Genomic DNA, 18450 nt, shown 5'->3' on the forward strand with positions numbered 1-18450 from the left:
TTTCAAACAGAAAATGAACACCCCTGGTTTATTTATTCGTGCCCCATACAGCATGCTGCACAGTGCTGCAAACGGGCCGTACCGGACCAGCCCCGGACCCGCTCAGAGCCTGCGGTGCACAGACACACGCTGCACGTGCCCCGACCCTGTCACTCCTCCACGCTGAAAACAGGCTACCTATGCGTGACCGTGGCTGATGGGTAAACATTCTTCTTCCAACCTCAAGGGCAAAAATGTCACTGTTCTTTACTGCGTGTCTTCAGAATGCTCTAAATGGCTGTAGCTGGGTTATTCTCCGAGATACGGTTGGTTGGTTCATTAGTTGTGGTTTATCAGTGACTGTGCTTTCCCTTTCTTTTGAGTGCCATAACGAAAAGATCTTTATGCCTGAGTGAGCTGCAGAGTAGAAAGAGCAGATCTAGATTTAGCCTGCAGGGGCCCTGCAATGCCAAAGCTGGCCGATTAAGACCTTCACTGTTTACACAGTTTCACAGCGTCAGTGCAGTCTAGCCTAGCTGTCTTATGTTCATAATACAATCAGTTCCAATCCCAAACTTAACCCATCATGCACTTCTCCTTCCACTGCAACCCCGCTGGCACATGAAGGCTGAAATCTAAAAGTGCAAAATCAGCCTGATTCCAAAAATGATAATACTCTCTCACTGCAACGCATACCACTGGTACCCAGATTAACATGACATGACCACTTTGACACAATACAATACTGGCTAAACTGTGATTTGCTCACCCTGCATGCAAACATATGTATACGCAAATGCACACGTGCACACGCGCATGTACAGCATACACACAAACACACACACACAGATATGTATAGCATACACACAGACATAGACACACACAGACACACAGACACACAGACACACACACAGACACAGACACAGACACACACACACACACACACACACACAGCGATGCCCTTTGAGTGAGTGACAGCAGGACTCACCAGGGGACCTCCAGACCAGCCTCAGCTCCAGGCGGCTGGAACAGCGCAGCAGTTTGGGGACGCGGTAGAAAAAGTCAGACAGCCTCCGAAACGTCCTCCCGAGCCCCTTCCCCAGCCCCATGGCTCCAGCAGAGCCAGCCCCAAGAGCGCAGCCCGATTCTCCTGAGGAGCGGAAGCCAGCTAGTCCTCAGGCCTGTGCTGTCCTGTCAGGGTGCTGTGGCATGTCTGTTTGGGACAGCTCACTCTCTGACTGAAAGGGCGTGGGACCACCCCCTTCCCTGCATCCCCTCTGTACTCACTCCCACCAGTGCTGCCATGGGCGCGTGTGAGTGTGTGTGTGTGTGCGTGTGTGTGCACGGCTGCAGTTGCCTGCTGTCCCCCCTGTGTGCAGTCAGCTGGCCTAGGTCTGCCCATTGTTCTGGGTCATTAACATGTCACAGGGTGGTGTGTGTCTTCTCTCAGCACACTGTCACTCAGCCTGGGCAAACAGACAGCTGGACGTTAGTTGGAGAGACAGGTGGGTGTCAAGGGTCAAAGTTCAGGGGTCAGAGCAGCACTGATGACACAAAATGCTGATCATTTTATCTCCTATTGTTCAGCACTTGAGAAATTGTGCTGCCGGTACTATTCAGACATCAGTATCTCCATTTGAGTAACAGACCTACTGCTCCATCACACCTAGTCCGGGAGCTTGGTGGAGGAGGCAGAGTCACTAACTCCATTCATGGGTACAGGGATGGTCTCACTTCCACATACTTCATGAGTCACCAATATTTGCACATTATTAGCAGCGCTGCCAAGCACATTTGTAAAAAGGAATAGGTCACACATCAGTGCTAAACAACACAAGAGTCACGTGTCTTCAAAGTTATGCGAAAAAAATGGCAGATGAAAGCGAAGATTCCTAGAGGCAGTTAATAATAAATACGTAAATGTGTTTAATAAATACAATCCTCTTCTCCCTGTTAAAGGAAGTAATTAAAGCTGACACTTATCAAAAACACTCCATGCCAACATGAGCCACACCACAGGGACACAGGGACATTTCCTGGTTAAAAAGTGTCGTACACCACTGGTTTCCTTCTATCCAGACACTTTCTTTACGTAACTAAGTCTAGCCTGTCATAAACCAACAGGAATTTTAGCTTCTATTTCCCTTTCAACCATTGTTGTTCTTTTCCTCACAAGTGACCTCCCTTGTTTTTCCTCAACTGAACCAGCAGCCCCCCACATCCACAGCCAAAGCCAGCAGAGGAAAGCGAGGGGGATCAAAGAGCCAACGTGTTGTTAGGCTACTCCCCACAGACCAGAGCCGAGAGACCCAGAGCCACACGCAGGAAGTCAATTACCTAACAGAGCAGAAAACGACAGAAGAGTATTAAAGATTCATACAGAGCTAACCTGCTGCCGAAGAGGCCTGAAACCAGAGCCCATCAGAATCAGCAATGACCTCATTAGACGGAGAAACCATGTGACAATGTACGACTCACTGACACCACGCTGCACTTGACACAAGCTGATGTGTGCATGCACACATACACAAACACACACACACATGCACATACACTCACGTGTACACACACAGGCACATACACTCACACACGTACGTACAAACTTTTGTTCAGATATTCACACTAGACATGGCAAAGTCAATGTTGCACATACACAACCAAATCAAAGAGAGACGTGCACACGGAGAAACAAAAATAAGACAACAAGGTCATGTAAAGGTCATGCATAAAGCATGTGTACTTTTTTGTAACAAGTGCACATATGTGCACTGGAGCACATGCATATACTGACAATTAGATATAACAGAAGTTATGTAGAATAGAGTTAATTCACAATATAGGCTAAATGTCCAAAAGAGATCACGGAGGCCATCTCTTATCAACTCTGAATCAAAAGCAGCTTGTTGCATCAGAGACACCAACTTAACAATAAGATAGTACCCTTTCACCTTTAAGCACGGAAAGCAACCAACCGGACAGCCACCTTTGCTCAGACGACACATTTGGTTTAACACTTGGATTGATCCACTTTAACAAACAAGATCACCAGCAGTAACCAAGGCAGACCTTTGTAGCAATTAAGACTAGCCTGTTCCACAGCATTGTGAATTAACTCAACTGCTTGACTGAGCAAATCACAATGTACAGTAGCTTTCCCTTCAAACCACAGAAAAACTATAGCCCCACATAGAGCACAAATGTATAAATTGCAGAGGTTATGTCAAAGTTCGGCAAATAAATATTACAGTAGGCTACATGTTGCCATACTATTAATAGACAAATCAATTCCCTAATGTATTCCAAACATCACAGTAAGTGCTAGAGCCAGTTCTAAAAACCAGTCTGTTGGCATGCCACCTTCGTGTATGCGTATGTGTGCTCTACTTGGGGGAATGTATGTGTTCGCGATGTCCTGACGTCTTTGAGTAAAAACTTGTTTGGCAGGGTTTCAGTCCACTGAAGACTCCCCCTTTTAGCGTCACACAGAGATGTGAGCAGCGTGACCGTGTAAAGGTGACTGAGTATATCAGGGCCCAGCCAGCTTTTCCACCCACTTCCTCATTAATGTCAGGATATCATGAGAAGCAAGTATGATCACGTCCCTGCCTGACAACATGCGATAGTACACAGCAGCCTACACTAATCGATAGAGGCACAGAATATCAGCATCTACGTATCACTAATAGACAGGGGCACAGAATATCAGTATATGCATATCATTAATGGACAGAGGCTCAAAATATCAGCGTATATGTCTCATTAATGGACAGAGGCACAAAATATCAGTGTGTACATCTCACCAATGAACAGTACAGTACAGTACAGTACAGGTACAGTATACCAGTGCATAGACGAACATAATTTTCTTTAAAGCCATATTACTACAACAGAAATGCTGTACAAGGCAAATGATACAAAGCCTGAATTCCATTTTCCTAGACAGCAAACACAAGGACTCAAACAGTCCAACCTTTTTTTGATTCAGCTCACTACAATAATCACAAGTATACATTTGAAGTACCTGGTCTTAAGCCATCCTGTTGTACAGTGCGTATTACAGTGGGGATTTTAAAGAACATGGTGATGCGTGACAACACAGCCTATGACAGCTTGAAAAGACGGACGTTTCTCCCTGAAAACTCACCTGTACACGTAAGACGATTTTGGAAAATGTACTCGCAGCATAGGTCGCACCACGCACCGGATACATCGGGACAAAATACGTGCCCTTCTCCCTTTTCCTCTGGAACCCGGGGGTCTTTCTCGGGGAATTCAAATATCGTCCTGACGTCAGGAGGCCGGTAACTTTTCTTCCTACCGCGGTGAGCTGCGCCTCCCCTCTCGGCAGGGTTGAGTCCCTTCTCTTGGTGAAGTTTATTTCCCGCCGCTTCAGCTGCCTCCAGACTCCGAGTTGGAGAAGAGCGCCTCTTTATTGCTTTAATTCCTTTCGCTTTAGAATTTCGCATCTTGCCATTTTGCGGTTCTGACATTTTCTCTGTACTTTCTTCAAACTCTTTGTCTATTTGCGAATTTGGCACGGAGCTCTCCGTAGATACCGTTAAGGGCGATAGCCCAGTAAGATATTGCGTCGGCGAGTACTTCCTACCTGGATGCATCACTCCAAACATTGCGTCGTAGCTTATTCAAGGCGTCCGTTTGGCACAAGAGGTTTCGAACCGTCTGCAGGCTACACACCAGTATCTCCCACAGATGCGGGTCTACGGCAGACTGGGCTCGGTGTCCTTTCACCTGTATGTCGAAGCTTAATGATGTGGGAAAGTGAACGTGCTGCCGATGACACTGTGTATTCTCACCTGTGACAATGCCGTGTTGCGCGTTGTCTGTAAGCAAGTCGGGCAGGTGGAGTGAACGGATCAGGTTTCATTTAATTGTCGGTCCCAAGGAACCTTGTTACCATTCGCTGCTTATGCTATTTGACTGTTTTACGAATGACTAAAATGAAGGTAACCGCCCATTCCATAGACTTAAGTTTTGTAAATCTAATGGCAGTTTTTTTTTTTTTTTACTCAAAGTAGTCGGTAACACAAACACAGGGCTGCAAGTTACCCATTTACATGTTACACAACTTACGCTATGTGCCTCCGTCTCTTCGCTTTCAGGCCAACCTGTGTTGCCTGTGGCCCTATCTTGTCGGTCACAAAATCTTGATTGTTAATTATCCAACGTGGATCGTGCTTACTTACTCAGATTATTTTGAGTGGGTTCTATGGCTTCCATATACACTTTAAGAGACGGAAAAACCACGACACATTGTCATGGAGGCCCACGTAAATGTTTACGAATATAGACCAGGCGTGAAATGGGCGCATTACCACTGCATGACAATTTGCAACAACTTTCCAGAAATAAATAATCACAGAAGGGTCCGCATTTCAACTGGTACAGTCTACATAGGTTTCACACATTTATTTATTCAGAAATAAATGTAATTTAATTTTACAAGGTGTCTTACATAGCGTTACATACTGCATTATTTAATGAATTTAAAGTTATTTTTACCCCAGCCAACAAGTAGGCTATCCTTTGGCATTCAGACTTAAGGCACAAGCTGATATGTAATGTTGAATACATTTTGATAAACAGCGTATGGGATGCATGGGATTTCCATTTAAAATGAAATCCAGTAATGTAAAGGACTGTTCTCAGCCCTTTAGAAGATGCAAGAATTTGCTGGATATCTTTATTGCACCATTTCTTCATTTTGCATTTGCTCTTCAGTTCATGGATTTAGGCTTCAGCAGATGCAAGTAAAGGGAGTCACAAAGTGAAGAACCCATCAATGAGAAATACAACCCAAAATGGATTTCTTACATCATGGCGGTCATCAAGATTACTTCTAATTTCATGTTATTTTCCTGCACAATCCTTTCACATTTCCCCCCGTATGTCTGCTCAAAAGGAATCTGAAAGAGCCTTAACTGCAACTATACTTCTGAAGACAGCCAATTCAAGATAATTATATGGTCCGGAAAATAACATAAATATCGAAATTAGCCACCTGGAGGGACACCAAGATGACTGGACAATTGAATTGAACAGTACCACTGAGAGTATAAAGTTCTTGCATCTTTAAAAGGCCATTCATCAACAGCCCCCCAAATGAAAATGCATACTGTACCGTACAAAATGATTATCTTCTTGAAAAAATTCATTGTGACCTTTATACCCCCCCCCCCCTCCAAAAGAAAAGAAAAATAGGAGGGGAATCCTGCATGCACAATCCCCCTATGGTTTCAATAATGCACTCAAACATGGACATATTAAAAAGTAAACAATCAACACTACTTGATAATAGTGCTTAATATGTGGTGCAATCATTCCAGTAAATTTAAATGGAAGAACTTGGCCTGTGCCCATTTTTGTAATTAATTTAAAAAAAAAAAAAAAAAAAAAAAAACATACAAACATCACAATGATTCACTTTCCTGGCTCTCTTCAACCATTCATAAACAAAAACAACTAAAATGCACCCTTGTTCTTCAAATGCTTACAATGCAAAATTTTCTAACGGGAGATCAGTTCTGGCGGATCAAATTTACCATTGTATTTCTGAATAAACAGAAATTCAGGAGTCATTCTTTGACCGGCCCGCACAACCTCCAACAGAAAATGTAAAAGATAAATCAAAATATTTAACATGTACACACCTTGCTGTCCCACCCTTTTTTCTTTTATCCCGAAGAGAGAATCATTTTAAATTATAATGCGCATCCTGCATTTTGTTATTATCCTATAACAAAAGTGTCCGGTACAAATGTACCCGCCTGTGGCTGTGGGCAAAGTTTTTGAAGAAAAGCAGGGTTGTCCCTTGGGAAAGTTCTGCAGTTGGATGACTGCATAAAGATGCTGGAGATGCTGAAATTTCTTCTTACGGCTTTGATTCTGACAATCACTGCGAGATCCATCACGAGTGATTCAATCTTGGGGAAAAAATAAAGGAATTGAAACATTCCTGTTTCATTGGACTTCCTCATCATCTTCAGCGTCAAAAGCGTTTTCCTAAAAGAAAGAGAAATTGGTAGGATTATTCTGTTGGCCGTCACTGGCAATTCCACAGCTGAGTTAATTACTCCTTGCAATAATTATGTGCAGTCGGAATGGAAAGCAGAGCATGAACCATGAGCGTTAACTGTGCTTGAATACCCTTGTCCAATGAAGGATGTTATTCTACTGCTCAAGTTTCCTCTTAGCCTGCCCAAAGCTGTCACACAAATACACACATTACCTTACAGCAGCTGTCCTCATTCTAATGATATGAACTGATGTCAGTCCTGCTTGATATATGACCTTAATGGAGACTTTTGATTTATTTTGCTCTGAGCACCTTGATAATGGTATAAAGGAACTATACAAATACCATTCTTTAATAATTAAAAATACTATTTTCGTTAACAAGCCAACTTTTGTGACCTAATTTTACACCTGCGATTGAGATATACCGCAAAATGTTTTGAGCAGAGATAATGCAAAAATCGTGTAGCCAATCGTCACTTTGCTCCATTCTGCAGTGCACCAGCTGAGTGTGTGATGGGGTAATGAACAGCCTAACAAATAAAACCATCCCTCCCAGAGCAAAGGTTATGCTCAATACATCAGCAGTCAAAACTTCTTCAGAATTGGATTCTGGACCATGGGGTGCCTCACTACACCAACAATAAGAGCACAACTGGGTTTGGAGAAGAGTCTACCAGGTGTAGAATTCTCAATTGTAGCACAAAGGTGGACATGAGTAAACATTACATTCATGGGTAAGGAGTTGGTCTTGTAACCAAAAGGTCACAGGTTCGATTCTCCAGCAGGACACTGCCGTTGTACCCCAGAGCAAGATACTTAACCTGCACTGCGTCAGTATATATCCAGCTGTGTAATTTGATACACTGTAAAAGCAGTATAAAAGGTTGCGCAAGTCCCTCTGGATAAGATTGTCTGCTAAATTCCTGTAATGTAATGTAATATTGCCTGCATAGCACTGAGCTGGGCTGAAGCCCAGCTGAGAGCCCGGTCTACTCACCCAGCCGCCATGCTGCTTCACCCAGCTGGAGTAGTTCTCCTGCAGGTACTTGGCCCCGAAGCCCATCACCACGTTCATGGGATGGCAGTCCACAGCAGTCAGCCTGCTGGTCACCTCGAAGGCGAGAGCCACCTGGGCCTGCTCCGGGACACTGGACGGGACACTGTGGGACGGGTCCACCTTCTGGAGGAACAGGCCGGTCACCCTCTCAAACAGGGAGTAGGTGAAACCTTTGCGGAACAGCTCGGCCAGGGACTTGTTCGTCTTCATCTGGACGAGGATGGAAAATGGGAAAACATGGTTAAAAAAAAAAAAAATTATAATTAAATTTCGATCCACATATAGGGTGTTTGTACACTGTGCTGCCACATCCAGAACAAGTCTACATATGACAAAATGTACTCAATTGAGCTTTTTCCTCTAGGAAAATAGAAAATAGCACACACGCACCCACATGCACCATCTAAATAAAGTATTTTGCAGTATACAGCTACAGCCAACATGTATTTTATAAACTGCATCATTGAAAAATAATTTTGCAGAAACAGACAGCCAAAATGAAGACGGCCCTGAGAGAAAATGGTCTGAGAAAGCAATCCGTTATGAGGCCACCTTGTGGTGACGAGCGGCAGAGATGTTCCCTCACCTCTTCATTGAGCCGGTCGCCAGATTCTCGTAGCAGCTCCACAATGGTCTGAACAACATCTGCGTGGGAACAGAACCATTACCTGCATGTTCTCAAACGGCCATTTGAACGCATTCATCATTTCAGATAATATTCTGATATTTGACAGCAGATAATGAACAGCAGTGAGAAGTATGCTTACTGAGTGGAACATTTGACTCCTCTCCACTTAAACCATGCAATTCACACCCACTTGATTTTGTCCCATTTGAAATCACTAATTGCACATCACAGACACGCAACCCGTACAGCGGGCAAGGCAGCTGAAGTGCGTGCACTCGTCAGTGAGTATTCTCAGTAATACGAGCCATAGTGCACATGTACACTACATGAGCCCCTCTGCCAAACGGAGAGACACATCGCTTACTGGCCACAGCTGGTATCCTGCAGTAGGGCTGTGCTCACAGTACTGACACAGCAGTATGCTGAAGCTTGAAAATCCACAAATAGATACAGTCCGTTACAGTTAACTCACTTCATCAGATTTTTTTGGGTCTGAACCAGCAGGCCCTGTAGTCCCCCCGAATCAGGGTTGAGAACCCCTAGTCTAAGCTAGTTAGACTAGAGTTAACACTGCTTTCATATTAAATGCAGTTACAGGCTGACCCTTCAGTGAGCCCCTACTACACACAATTTTTAAAGACCCAGTGCAATAAAAATAATTTCATAAAAATACCTATTCATACATTTTAATATAATGGTTATACATAAACCAAAGAAATTCTATATTACCCTCATTTTATTCAGTTGAGATTCTATAACTTTCAGAAATCAACAAAGTTCTTACACTGCTGACCACAGTAGGATTTGGTATTAGTTGGAGTTAGTTGGATGTTTATTGTGTAGTTCATGCTGCGTTTACATTATAATCAGCTAGCAAAGTAGCCAATCAGTGGGCTGCAAATCAGAAGTGTGCTTGAAGCGAATATCCATTCAGAAAGCACAAGTTGTGCCAGACCGCCAGCGCTCACATTCAGAAATGACATTTTACACTGGAAGGGAACTGTATTAATTTCCCGCTTAGAAATGGGGGGAGAAGGTGTACATGTTCATCTTGTGGCTCAATGAACTCTTGAAAAGCAAAAAAAAGTAAATGCACAGGGTTTAAAAAACATTCTGTCACAGCCATCGGCTCTACGGAGTCAAAGGGGAAGCCATACCATCTGGGCCGTCCGTTTCAATGTCTTCAAATTCCAGGGGCACGGAGTCCACGATCCTCGTCAGCTTCTCGGTCACCGCGACCACCGTGCCCGCCGAGCAGGTTCTGTCTACGAGAGAGAGAGTCGCGTGAGCCCCCGCGCCGGAAAAGCCTCGACCGTCCCGAAGAGCAGCGAGACTCACCGGGACCCGCGGCTCTGAAGCGGCGTCCCCCTCCGTCAGGCTCTGAGGGCTGGGACCGCTGCTCCGCCTCCTCTTCCTGGGAACGAATGCAAGGGAAGAACATCCTCAGCTTACCTAGCTTCTGCTTCTTCTTCGTCCTCCTGCCGGAGTCCCGGGGCGGCCGCGGGGCCTCGTGTGCTTTGGCGGTCGCGGGAGCGATCCGACGCAAGGGCTTCCTCTTCTGAACGTAGGCCATGATCAGCCGGAACTCCAGGCTGTCCTCGCCAGCCCCCGGCAGGGCTCCGTTCGCACCGGCCGCTTCCATTTTTTAAGAAACTGGACGAGGGCGAGACAGAGACAAATGCATTTTCATGAACACAAAAGGAAAGAAATATCCTCACTCGGAATGCATTAAGCTTCGTCATTTTCAGCTCCTGGATACTATATGATGAAACTGGGACTGGAAGTAACAAAGCACCCATTAAAAGCAGAAAGCGAACAAGTTGCTACATTACATGAATGTCAGAAAATATTGAAAATATTAATCTTTAACTCTGCAAAGCTTGTGGACAATCATATTCATATTACGGCATGTTCTTAATCACCAAAGCTCATTCCAGCCCACAGGTTTGTCTAGTTTATGCATTCTTATTTACACCATGTTGCTAAACTCTAGTGCCTTCAGGTTCCAGTCATTAGATGTTTTACCATCAGTTATGCAATTATACAAAGAAGTACTCTGCATCTGCGGAGTTTGAAAAATTAACTGGGGTAGTCCACCTCTGTGCCAGTGCTGAAAGGCTGAAACAGGAAAGGGCCTTCCCCAAACTGTTGCCACAAAATTGGAAGCACACGATTCTCTACAATGTCATGATATCTGTAGCATTATGATTTCCCTACACTGGAATTAAGATGCATGGTCCAAACCATGAAAAACAACCCCATACCATTATTCTTCCTCCACCAAATTGTACAGGCGGCACAATGCATTCCGCCAAACCCAGATTCGTCCAGCAAACCGCCAGATAGCAAAGCGTGATTCATCACTCCAGAGAGCGCGTTTCCACGGCTCCAAAGTCCAATGCCTGTGTGCTTTACGCCCCTCCAGCTCCTGGCATTGCGCATGGGGATCTTAGGCTTGTGTACGGCTACTCAGCCATGGAAACCCATTTCATGAGTCTCTTGAACAGCTCTTGTGCTGACGTTGTTCCAGAGGTAGTCTGGAACTCTGTAGCACAGCCGAGGCCAGATGGTTTTTACGCGCTACATGCTTCAGCACTCGGCGGACCTGTCCTCTGAGCTTGTGTGGCCTACCGCTACGTGGCTGAGCTGTGGTTGCTCCTATACGCTTCCACCTCACCATAACAGCACTTACAGTTGACTGGGTCAGCTCTAGCAGGGCATAAATTTTTCTGAGGCACTCTATGACAGTGCCACGTTGAAAGTAACTGAGCTCATCAGGACGACATATTCGTATGCTTATGCAGCTGGTAGCAATGGATGTGGCTAAAATAGCCTAGAAGGGGTGTCCACATACTTTTGGAAATGTAATGTAATAGATGCTCACAAGGTCTGTTAGTGGTCTGCGCTGCAGCTGAAGCTCTCTTTATGGCACTCCAACAAAGCCACGCAGACAGAACCCTGCCAGACCAAAAATGTGAGATTCCTTAAGGTGGCAGGCTGAGGCCACTTGAGTGGCTTCTCGAAAAATAACGCTATAGGCTGGCTTTAAAAAATGATGTATTAGGAAAGTCATGCAGTACTTCTCAGCTAACACAAAACTGACTACAGGGAGAGGGAGAAGGGAGGGTTTTAGTCAGCAGGGGTTTTCCCCGTAGTGTCATTGCAGGAGAGAAACTCCTCTGACCTCAGACAAATGTGGTCTGTCTGTGGCATGACTGTGCAGCTCAGCTGATGCACTGTAGCAGTGGCGGACTCAGGCTGTTTGAAGGGCAGGGGCGAAAAAAATAAAAAGGGCACCTACTGCACGACATGGGGCCCCACCAGCATGCAAAAAATTATGATGCATCGTGTTTTCTCACTTGGAAGGGCATCTAAAAGGGCACTTCATGAGTTTTTTTCATCAAAAAGGCACCTGTAGGGAACCTCAAGTTTATCCCATTGTAAGGGCACCTATATGGCACCACATTACATTTTCTCCACTGGAGGGGCATCCATTAGGAAACTTCCCCACATTCTCACATATGCAGTGCTGTAAAGGGTGTCCCTACCTCACATTTTATCCACTGGAGGGGCACTTCTCCATTAGAGGAGCACCTAATTTGGCACTTCATGATGTTTTCTCACCTGTAGGAGTACCCTATACAGAACTGCATCCCATTTTCTCTACTGGAAAGGGCACCCTTTGGGACACTGTCATGTAGGGGCGGCATAGAGGGCACTTCATAACGGCACCCTTTTCCATTGGAAGGGCACACATAGGGAACAACAAGTTTAGACCATTGTAAGGGCACCTTATAGGGCACTGCATCACGTTTTCTCCACTAGAAGGGCACTCATTAAGGCACGTTATTGAAGGGCAGCCAATAGGGCACTTCATCTCGTCTTCGCCACTCTAGAGGGCACTTTAGCAAAGCTTTTTCAACCATGGGGGCACCAGGGGGGCCGGTCGCCGCCGGTCGCCCCCCCCACCCCCCAGTCCGCCAGTGCACAGCAGAGTGAGAAAAGGTGCACGTGCTCAGGAGGAGACAAGGGCTATGCCCCTCCTACGCTGATCTGCAGCTCTCCAGCGTTTACAAATCCCTGTCTCTAGTCAAATAAATTAACTATTGTATAACTTAACTCAAACTATGAGATATTAGTGATCGCCCAAGAGTTCTAATTATCCGTGAAAGCTAAGACATTACCATGGGAAACTTAGTCTCAAGTCAGAGTTAGATGACCCAGAAGGTCAGAATGACATTAGACACCATCACTACAACCAACATGTGAAATGGTAACGCAAACATTTGTGAATACTGACGCCACCCCCCCAAGTAGGGCTTGTGTACGGAAATAAAGTATCACTCAAAGTGACATATTACCGTCTGTACGGGCAAGTGAAAGTGTGATGGTCTCACTTGCCTGTACAGTTTCAGAAGTAATTGGAAATGGTGTGCGAAATTTACTTTACACATAAACGTACAGTAGACTACAACTGGCAGTTCGCCAGGAGAAAGATAAAAAGGGAAACAAGGATCAAGGGGTGAGTGAAATACATTAGAAACAAACAGAGGTCATGGAACATTTCACGGAGAACCTTTCCTCAACAATGCATATTTAACTTTTTCTAGGTTGTGTGCTGTAAAATTCTGTTTTCATGGTTTATGATCACACTTGATCAGTCAAGGGGAATTTTCTGTAACCCATTACTCTCCATGCAAAACAGCTCTAACCTTCCTCCATGCAAAGCAATTCTAGCTGAGTAAGTGAACAATAAAATTAGCCTGCTTGTGAAGTGTCAAAGTGTGTGTAGCCTATTCCCCTTCATATCACACTTGCTAATCATAAGAATGACACAAAGTCATACATCTCGTTATCGTTTACATTTCGGAACCGAGGTTAATCTCACTGATGACGGAGTTAATATAACATAATAGGACTCGATCTTGCCGTAATGGACTGTATGCAATTTGTTTAAACAATAGCAAGGTAAAAGTAAATGTATTTAGTGAGTTACGTAGCTTCTAAAGTTTGATGTCTAGTTCGAACTAGTCGTTTTCCGCGAACTGTAGCGGCCTGCGCCTTTGGGGTTCACCACAACTCAACGGAGTACTTCCTTGAGTGCGCGAATTCGAGCGCTGGTAGTTTCACCTGCGGTAAAATGCGTGGTCATGCTTAAGGAAACGCTGGTGTCACTTCAGATCTGATACACAACCACAAGTGTGTCATTTCCAGTTTCCACTCTAACACACTGACCATCTAAAGATACCCCGCATTCAGCCAAAAATCGATGCTAATATTTATTTTAGCAGTTCTTAATACAGCTTGGATTAATTAATTAGCCTACATTTTAAGTGGAAACGACTTCGAAAGAAATAGTGAATGTGCTTTTCTTTGAAAGTCCAAATTACACCGATGCACGGTTTTAACAGCGCTGGTCATCGTATGCACAACGAAACACAACGTACATTCCAATTCATGGTTGCTTTAGCATTGGAGTGTAACAAACTGGTTGCCTAATGGTAGGCCTAAAATACATAAATATATATTTTTAAACTTCTTAATACGTCTGCACTACTTACATTATGATGTTTCCACTCCTGTGTCAGCGCATTCACTCTCTCTTTGGCACCATACTGTAGTCTCAGCGCGACTCAGGCTGACCTCTCTAGTAGTTATGGAGGAGGGAGCACCAGTATATGTAGACATTTCTTCCGGGTACGTCTTTCACTGACGTCGTGTCATGCGCGCAGATTGAATGAGTCAAAGATGACGAGCAGGCTACATTGTTTAAATGACAAGTTCTTTAATATAGGCTAGTTTAAAATTATAAGGTTATTTCCTATGTCACAATTTTACAATCTGACATGCTTTTCTGTGTCTGTTCAATGTATGTTTTCCCCAAAATAATCACTGACAACTTGTTTGATAGATAAAAATAATTCATTGGATATAATAACACCCTAGGTGTAAGATAGGACGTTGAATATGAGTCATTTTAGTTTTTCCATTCGCGTTTGGTTTCCTTTGTGACACACAGAGGCTACACACAAAACATAACGGTACTATGGCACTAATCGATTCCTGTCTTAAGGAATTACCACAAAACAAGGAGTTAGGCAAAAGTGCCCAAACTTAAGCAACAACTAAAATGGTGTCCATCTGGACATTTTTATTACAAGATTTTTTCGAGTGAATTTGCTGCATAGGCCACACCAAATACCTTCATAGAAGTTGAAGAAAATGGCAAACTGATGTTGGGTGCTACAGGAGCCATTATACAACTTCCATAAAACAGTGATTCTGTTTTCCGCCGGTTGCATGTTTTTCATGAATTAGGTAGCCTACTGACGCTTGCGGCTATTGGCTGCGCCATTGTTGCCAAGGGGGAAAATAAACAAATAGACCGATGCTTTCGATGTCAGAAGACGGCGTCATATCCCAGCATCAAAGAATAGGAAGATCAGGGATGGTAAAACAGCGAGAAGAGTCTGAAACATCACCTGCAATTAAACTTCAACCATAACATCGAAACATTCAAGTAATCCCAACGTTTAAAAAAGTATGCTCTTTAGAGGTCAGATGCTAAGCAAAATCTACAGGATGATGATGATGATGATAATAATAATAATAATAATAATAATAATAATAATAAAAAACTCAATTATGTCATTATTAGGGGCATGAGAGAAACAAAATAAACATCTTAGAAGATAGCACAACCCCATGCACAACGTTAAAAAAACGAGTTAACTAGTTTTAACAAATAAATTCTTAAAGTATACATAGGGCCTAATTCTTTTTTCCATTCGGAAAGCCCAATTAAACCACTGTCCGGGATTTGCATGCAAATGAGGGGTGCGGGTAAGGGTGGGGGGAGGGGGGTTTAATTCATGTTACCGTTGTGGCAAAAGGAATGATTTTAATTTAAAAGGTCAATTCATGGCCAATTAGTTTTATTGTGTACTGTAAGTTAGAAATGCAGTGGGAAAGGCATACGTTTGACCATAATAACTGTCGGCAGTGTGCAACTGAGTTGCAGATAATAGCTTATCATCTTGCCACAATGCTGCCATCCCCTCTAGAGAGTAAATAAATCAAACAAATAACCCCTAAGCACTCTGTAAAGAACATATGTTGACAAAAACAAAATATCACGACTGTCACTGTAAAAAAAAAAAAAAAAAGTACGGTCCACCACAAAGCTTGGCAGTGCCATTAACAACCACTTCGTTTATAACATTAATGTAATGTAGAAATTAAATAGATAAATGCACAAATGTCATCCATTCATATTGCATTGAATATGGCTCAGATTTTTTTCATTCTTTTTTTTCTTAAGATAAATATTCACAAAAACACTATCACACTCATCATCACAGAATTAAAGAAAATAAATTAAAAAAAAAAAAAAAACAGAAACAAGTGTGGCCTGCAGCTAAATACAATTGGCTGAAAGATTGCAGGTTGAATTTTTGCTGTAAAACACTGCAACAAGACACAAACATCGCCCCAGGAGGCATTCAGCTCTCAAATGCTTCCGTTTTCCACAGCGAGGTGGAAGAAGCATGCATACGTTCAAGCTGTTTGCGTCTCATCTGCAGGAGGCAGTCTTGTTTTCACACAGAATGCACCGGAACACGAGCACGGTCTCTGCTCCTCAACAGTGCCGAGCCGTGCGTGGAAGCAGGAGTTACCTTGGAGTACGTCACAAAAAAACCCTCCAAACACGCGAAACAAGGAAGGCCAGCACCGGGCCCACAAAGCGCGAAGGGTCTCGTACAGTACTCTGCAGATGACACTTACAACTAATCGCCTGTATCACGGCTGCACCTGCCTGTAGGAAAGCGTACGTGTAGCATGGAAGAAAGGAAATAACTTAAAGAAACATCGAGAAAGAACAAAATAAAGCATGTTCCCATTTTGATATCCTCCTGTATACTGTACACATGCAATAGAAATAAAAAACAAAACCAAAAACACCCAGTTAATACTGTATATATTGTATGCTTGCAAATATTACACACCAACTCAGAATATAATTGTAATGTCAATCCCCAAAGGCTGTTCTACTACATGCATGTGGAATGTACTGTTGGGAGTAGCTTAGGTCTTGAAGCCTGACCCTAAACAGTGAGTGGTCAGTGTTGAAAAGGTTGGGGACACTGGTAGGGAGTGTGGGAAGTGAAAGGGTGTGTGTGTATGTATGTGTGTGTGTGTGTGTGTGTGTGTGTGGTGGAATAATAGTCTACGTAACAGCCTCACAGTAGCACTGGTGAAGGCATTGCCCCAATCCTTCAGTGCTCAGTGCGTCTTTGGCACACAACAGCATTCCTCTCAGTAAGGTTCGTTAAAATGACTGAAGCGCGCTGGTTTTGGTGCTTCCTGGGTACAGTCTTGATTAGGCCTTCTCTGTGGCAATCAGTAAAAGCTTGTCTGCCTTCCCCAAGCTCCACATGCAGCCAGACCTAGGTTTCTTTCTGGGCCACCAACTATAACAAATGACCAGACTTTTATTTGGACCAATCCCCTGCAACCCTATTACAATCAATCATTCAATAAATAAATCAGTCAATCAATAAATAAATAAACAAATAAATAAATACACAACGCAAAAAAAAACAAAAAAAAAAAACATTCCCATCGTCGCAGCTACTGAAACAGTGACAGTAAACAAATTGTCGGTAACACGTCTCTCTCCCCTCACAACCACGTTGTTTTCCGGGAGCACGAACAGAGGAAAAGCAGCCCTCCTCAGCGGCAGTGGTTGTGGATGCACCCCTGGCCCTGCGCTCTCCCCCGCTCCGCAAGGCCTCGCCCCCCCCCAGGGGGGTAGTTTCCACCTGTGCGGATGCTGTCCGAGGCAGGAGGGGCCGCGTTGTTCCCTGGCCCCCTTCAGCGCTCCGTCTCTCTCCTCTCCCTTCTCTCTTTCTCTCGCTCGCGGGGTGTGGAGAGTCCAGGCCCTCAAACTGCAGTCTCCAGGTCTTCGTGGGAGATGGTCTGGTGCTGCTGCCGGCTCTCCAGGAAGGAGGCCAGATCAGAGTCCCCGGACTCCTGGGCCTTGTCTTTCGGTGTCTTACCCTGGAACGTCAAAGCCACATTTACACAGCGTAAAGTGTCACAGCATTTTTAATCCGATGGTGTCTGCCCACAAAGAAAGTCCCCAACTGCTCCCTGTTGTGGTCCCTGTTAACTCTGGGTGGTAGCACCTGACCTGCGACTAATCATGTAATAACAAGCCTGATAATGTCCCTGTGAAACCCCCCCAGGGGCGTGGTAATAAAAGAGAAACCGTCTGACCTGGAAGTTGGCCTTGGAGAGAGACGCTCCAGCGTCTACCAGCAGCTGGCAGGTGGCCTGCTGCCGATGGGAGGCGGCTTTGTGCAGGGCGGTTTCCCCTCTGGAAACACAGGACAGAGAAACCTGCTCATGCCACCCTAACAGGTACAGTATCCACAGGAGCACAACAGTGTTCTTCAAAATGGTTGGTATGTATAAAGGCGCATAAACGTTTGTGGCTGGGACGTATTCGCTTATTATTTTCCAGCTATTGGCATAAAGCTTTTATGTTAGCCATGATACGGACATGCTGTGATCTATAACCGATTCAAAGCCCTGACCCTTGCCTACACTGCCGCCAACAGGACAGCCCCCATCTACTTGCAGGACATGACTCAATTCTATGTGCCTGCTCGACCACTCCGCTCTGCAGCAGCAGGGCGTCTTGTAACCCCTCCCACCCGCCCAAAGGGATCACAGAGCTTCTCCACCC

General features: G+C 44.5%; 3 protein-coding genes across 7 annotated transcripts in view; all 3 read right to left on the reverse strand.

Annotated features, from left to right (window-relative positions):
* rassf3 (Ras association domain family member 3) overlaps positions 1-4809 on the reverse strand; it is a 52363-nt gene extending 47554 nt beyond the window's left edge. The window contains exon 1 of one of the 2 annotated variants that reach the window (XM_035425941.1): positions 4124-4809. In XM_035425941.1, coding sequence (XP_035281832.1) covers positions 4124-4607 — 484 coding nt within the window. In that variant the 5' untranslated portion in view covers positions 4608-4809. Of the gene's footprint in view, positions 1-967; positions 1104-4123 lie in introns of those variants that run through there. The other variant, XM_035425943.1, reaches the window with a different exon arrangement.
* Positions 4810-5380: 571 nt separating this feature from the next.
* LOC118232616 (apoptosis facilitator Bcl-2-like protein 14) lies at positions 5381-14397 on the reverse strand. Of its 2 annotated transcripts, none has more exons than XM_035427683.1 (6): positions 14261-14397; positions 10152-10352; positions 9857-9964; positions 8658-8716; positions 8012-8281; positions 5381-6999 (listed from the first exon to the last, which is right to left on the reverse strand). In XM_035427683.1, exons 2-6 carry the CDS (start codon positions 10339-10341, stop codon positions 6958-6960), a joined length of 669 nt encoding a protein of 222 aa, XP_035283574.1. In that variant the 5' UTR covers positions 10342-10352; positions 14261-14397; the 3' UTR covers positions 5381-6957. The 2 variants fall into 2 exon arrangements, with proteins under 2 accessions (XP_035283574.1, XP_035283573.1); XM_035427682.1 differs by having other exon boundaries at positions 10038-10352.
* A 63-nt stretch (positions 14398-14460) lies between these two features.
* dgki (diacylglycerol kinase, iota) overlaps positions 14461-18450 on the reverse strand; it is a 51978-nt gene continuing 47988 nt past the window's right edge. For all 3 annotated transcript variants that reach the window (XM_035427291.1, XM_035427290.1, XM_035427292.1), the window contains 2 exons: positions 17979-18078; positions 14461-17759 (listed from right to left, as the gene is read on the reverse strand). In XM_035427291.1, coding sequence (XP_035283182.1) covers positions 17643-17759; positions 17979-18078 — 217 coding nt within the window. In that variant the 3' untranslated portion in view covers positions 14461-17642. The remainder of the gene's footprint in view (positions 17760-17978; positions 18079-18450) is intronic.

This window comes from Anguilla anguilla, chromosome 7 (genome assembly GCF_013347855.1).
Source record: "Anguilla anguilla isolate fAngAng1 chromosome 7, fAngAng1.pri, whole genome shotgun sequence".
NCBI classification, from domain to species: Eukaryota; Metazoa; Chordata; class Actinopteri; order Anguilliformes; family Anguillidae; genus Anguilla; species Anguilla anguilla.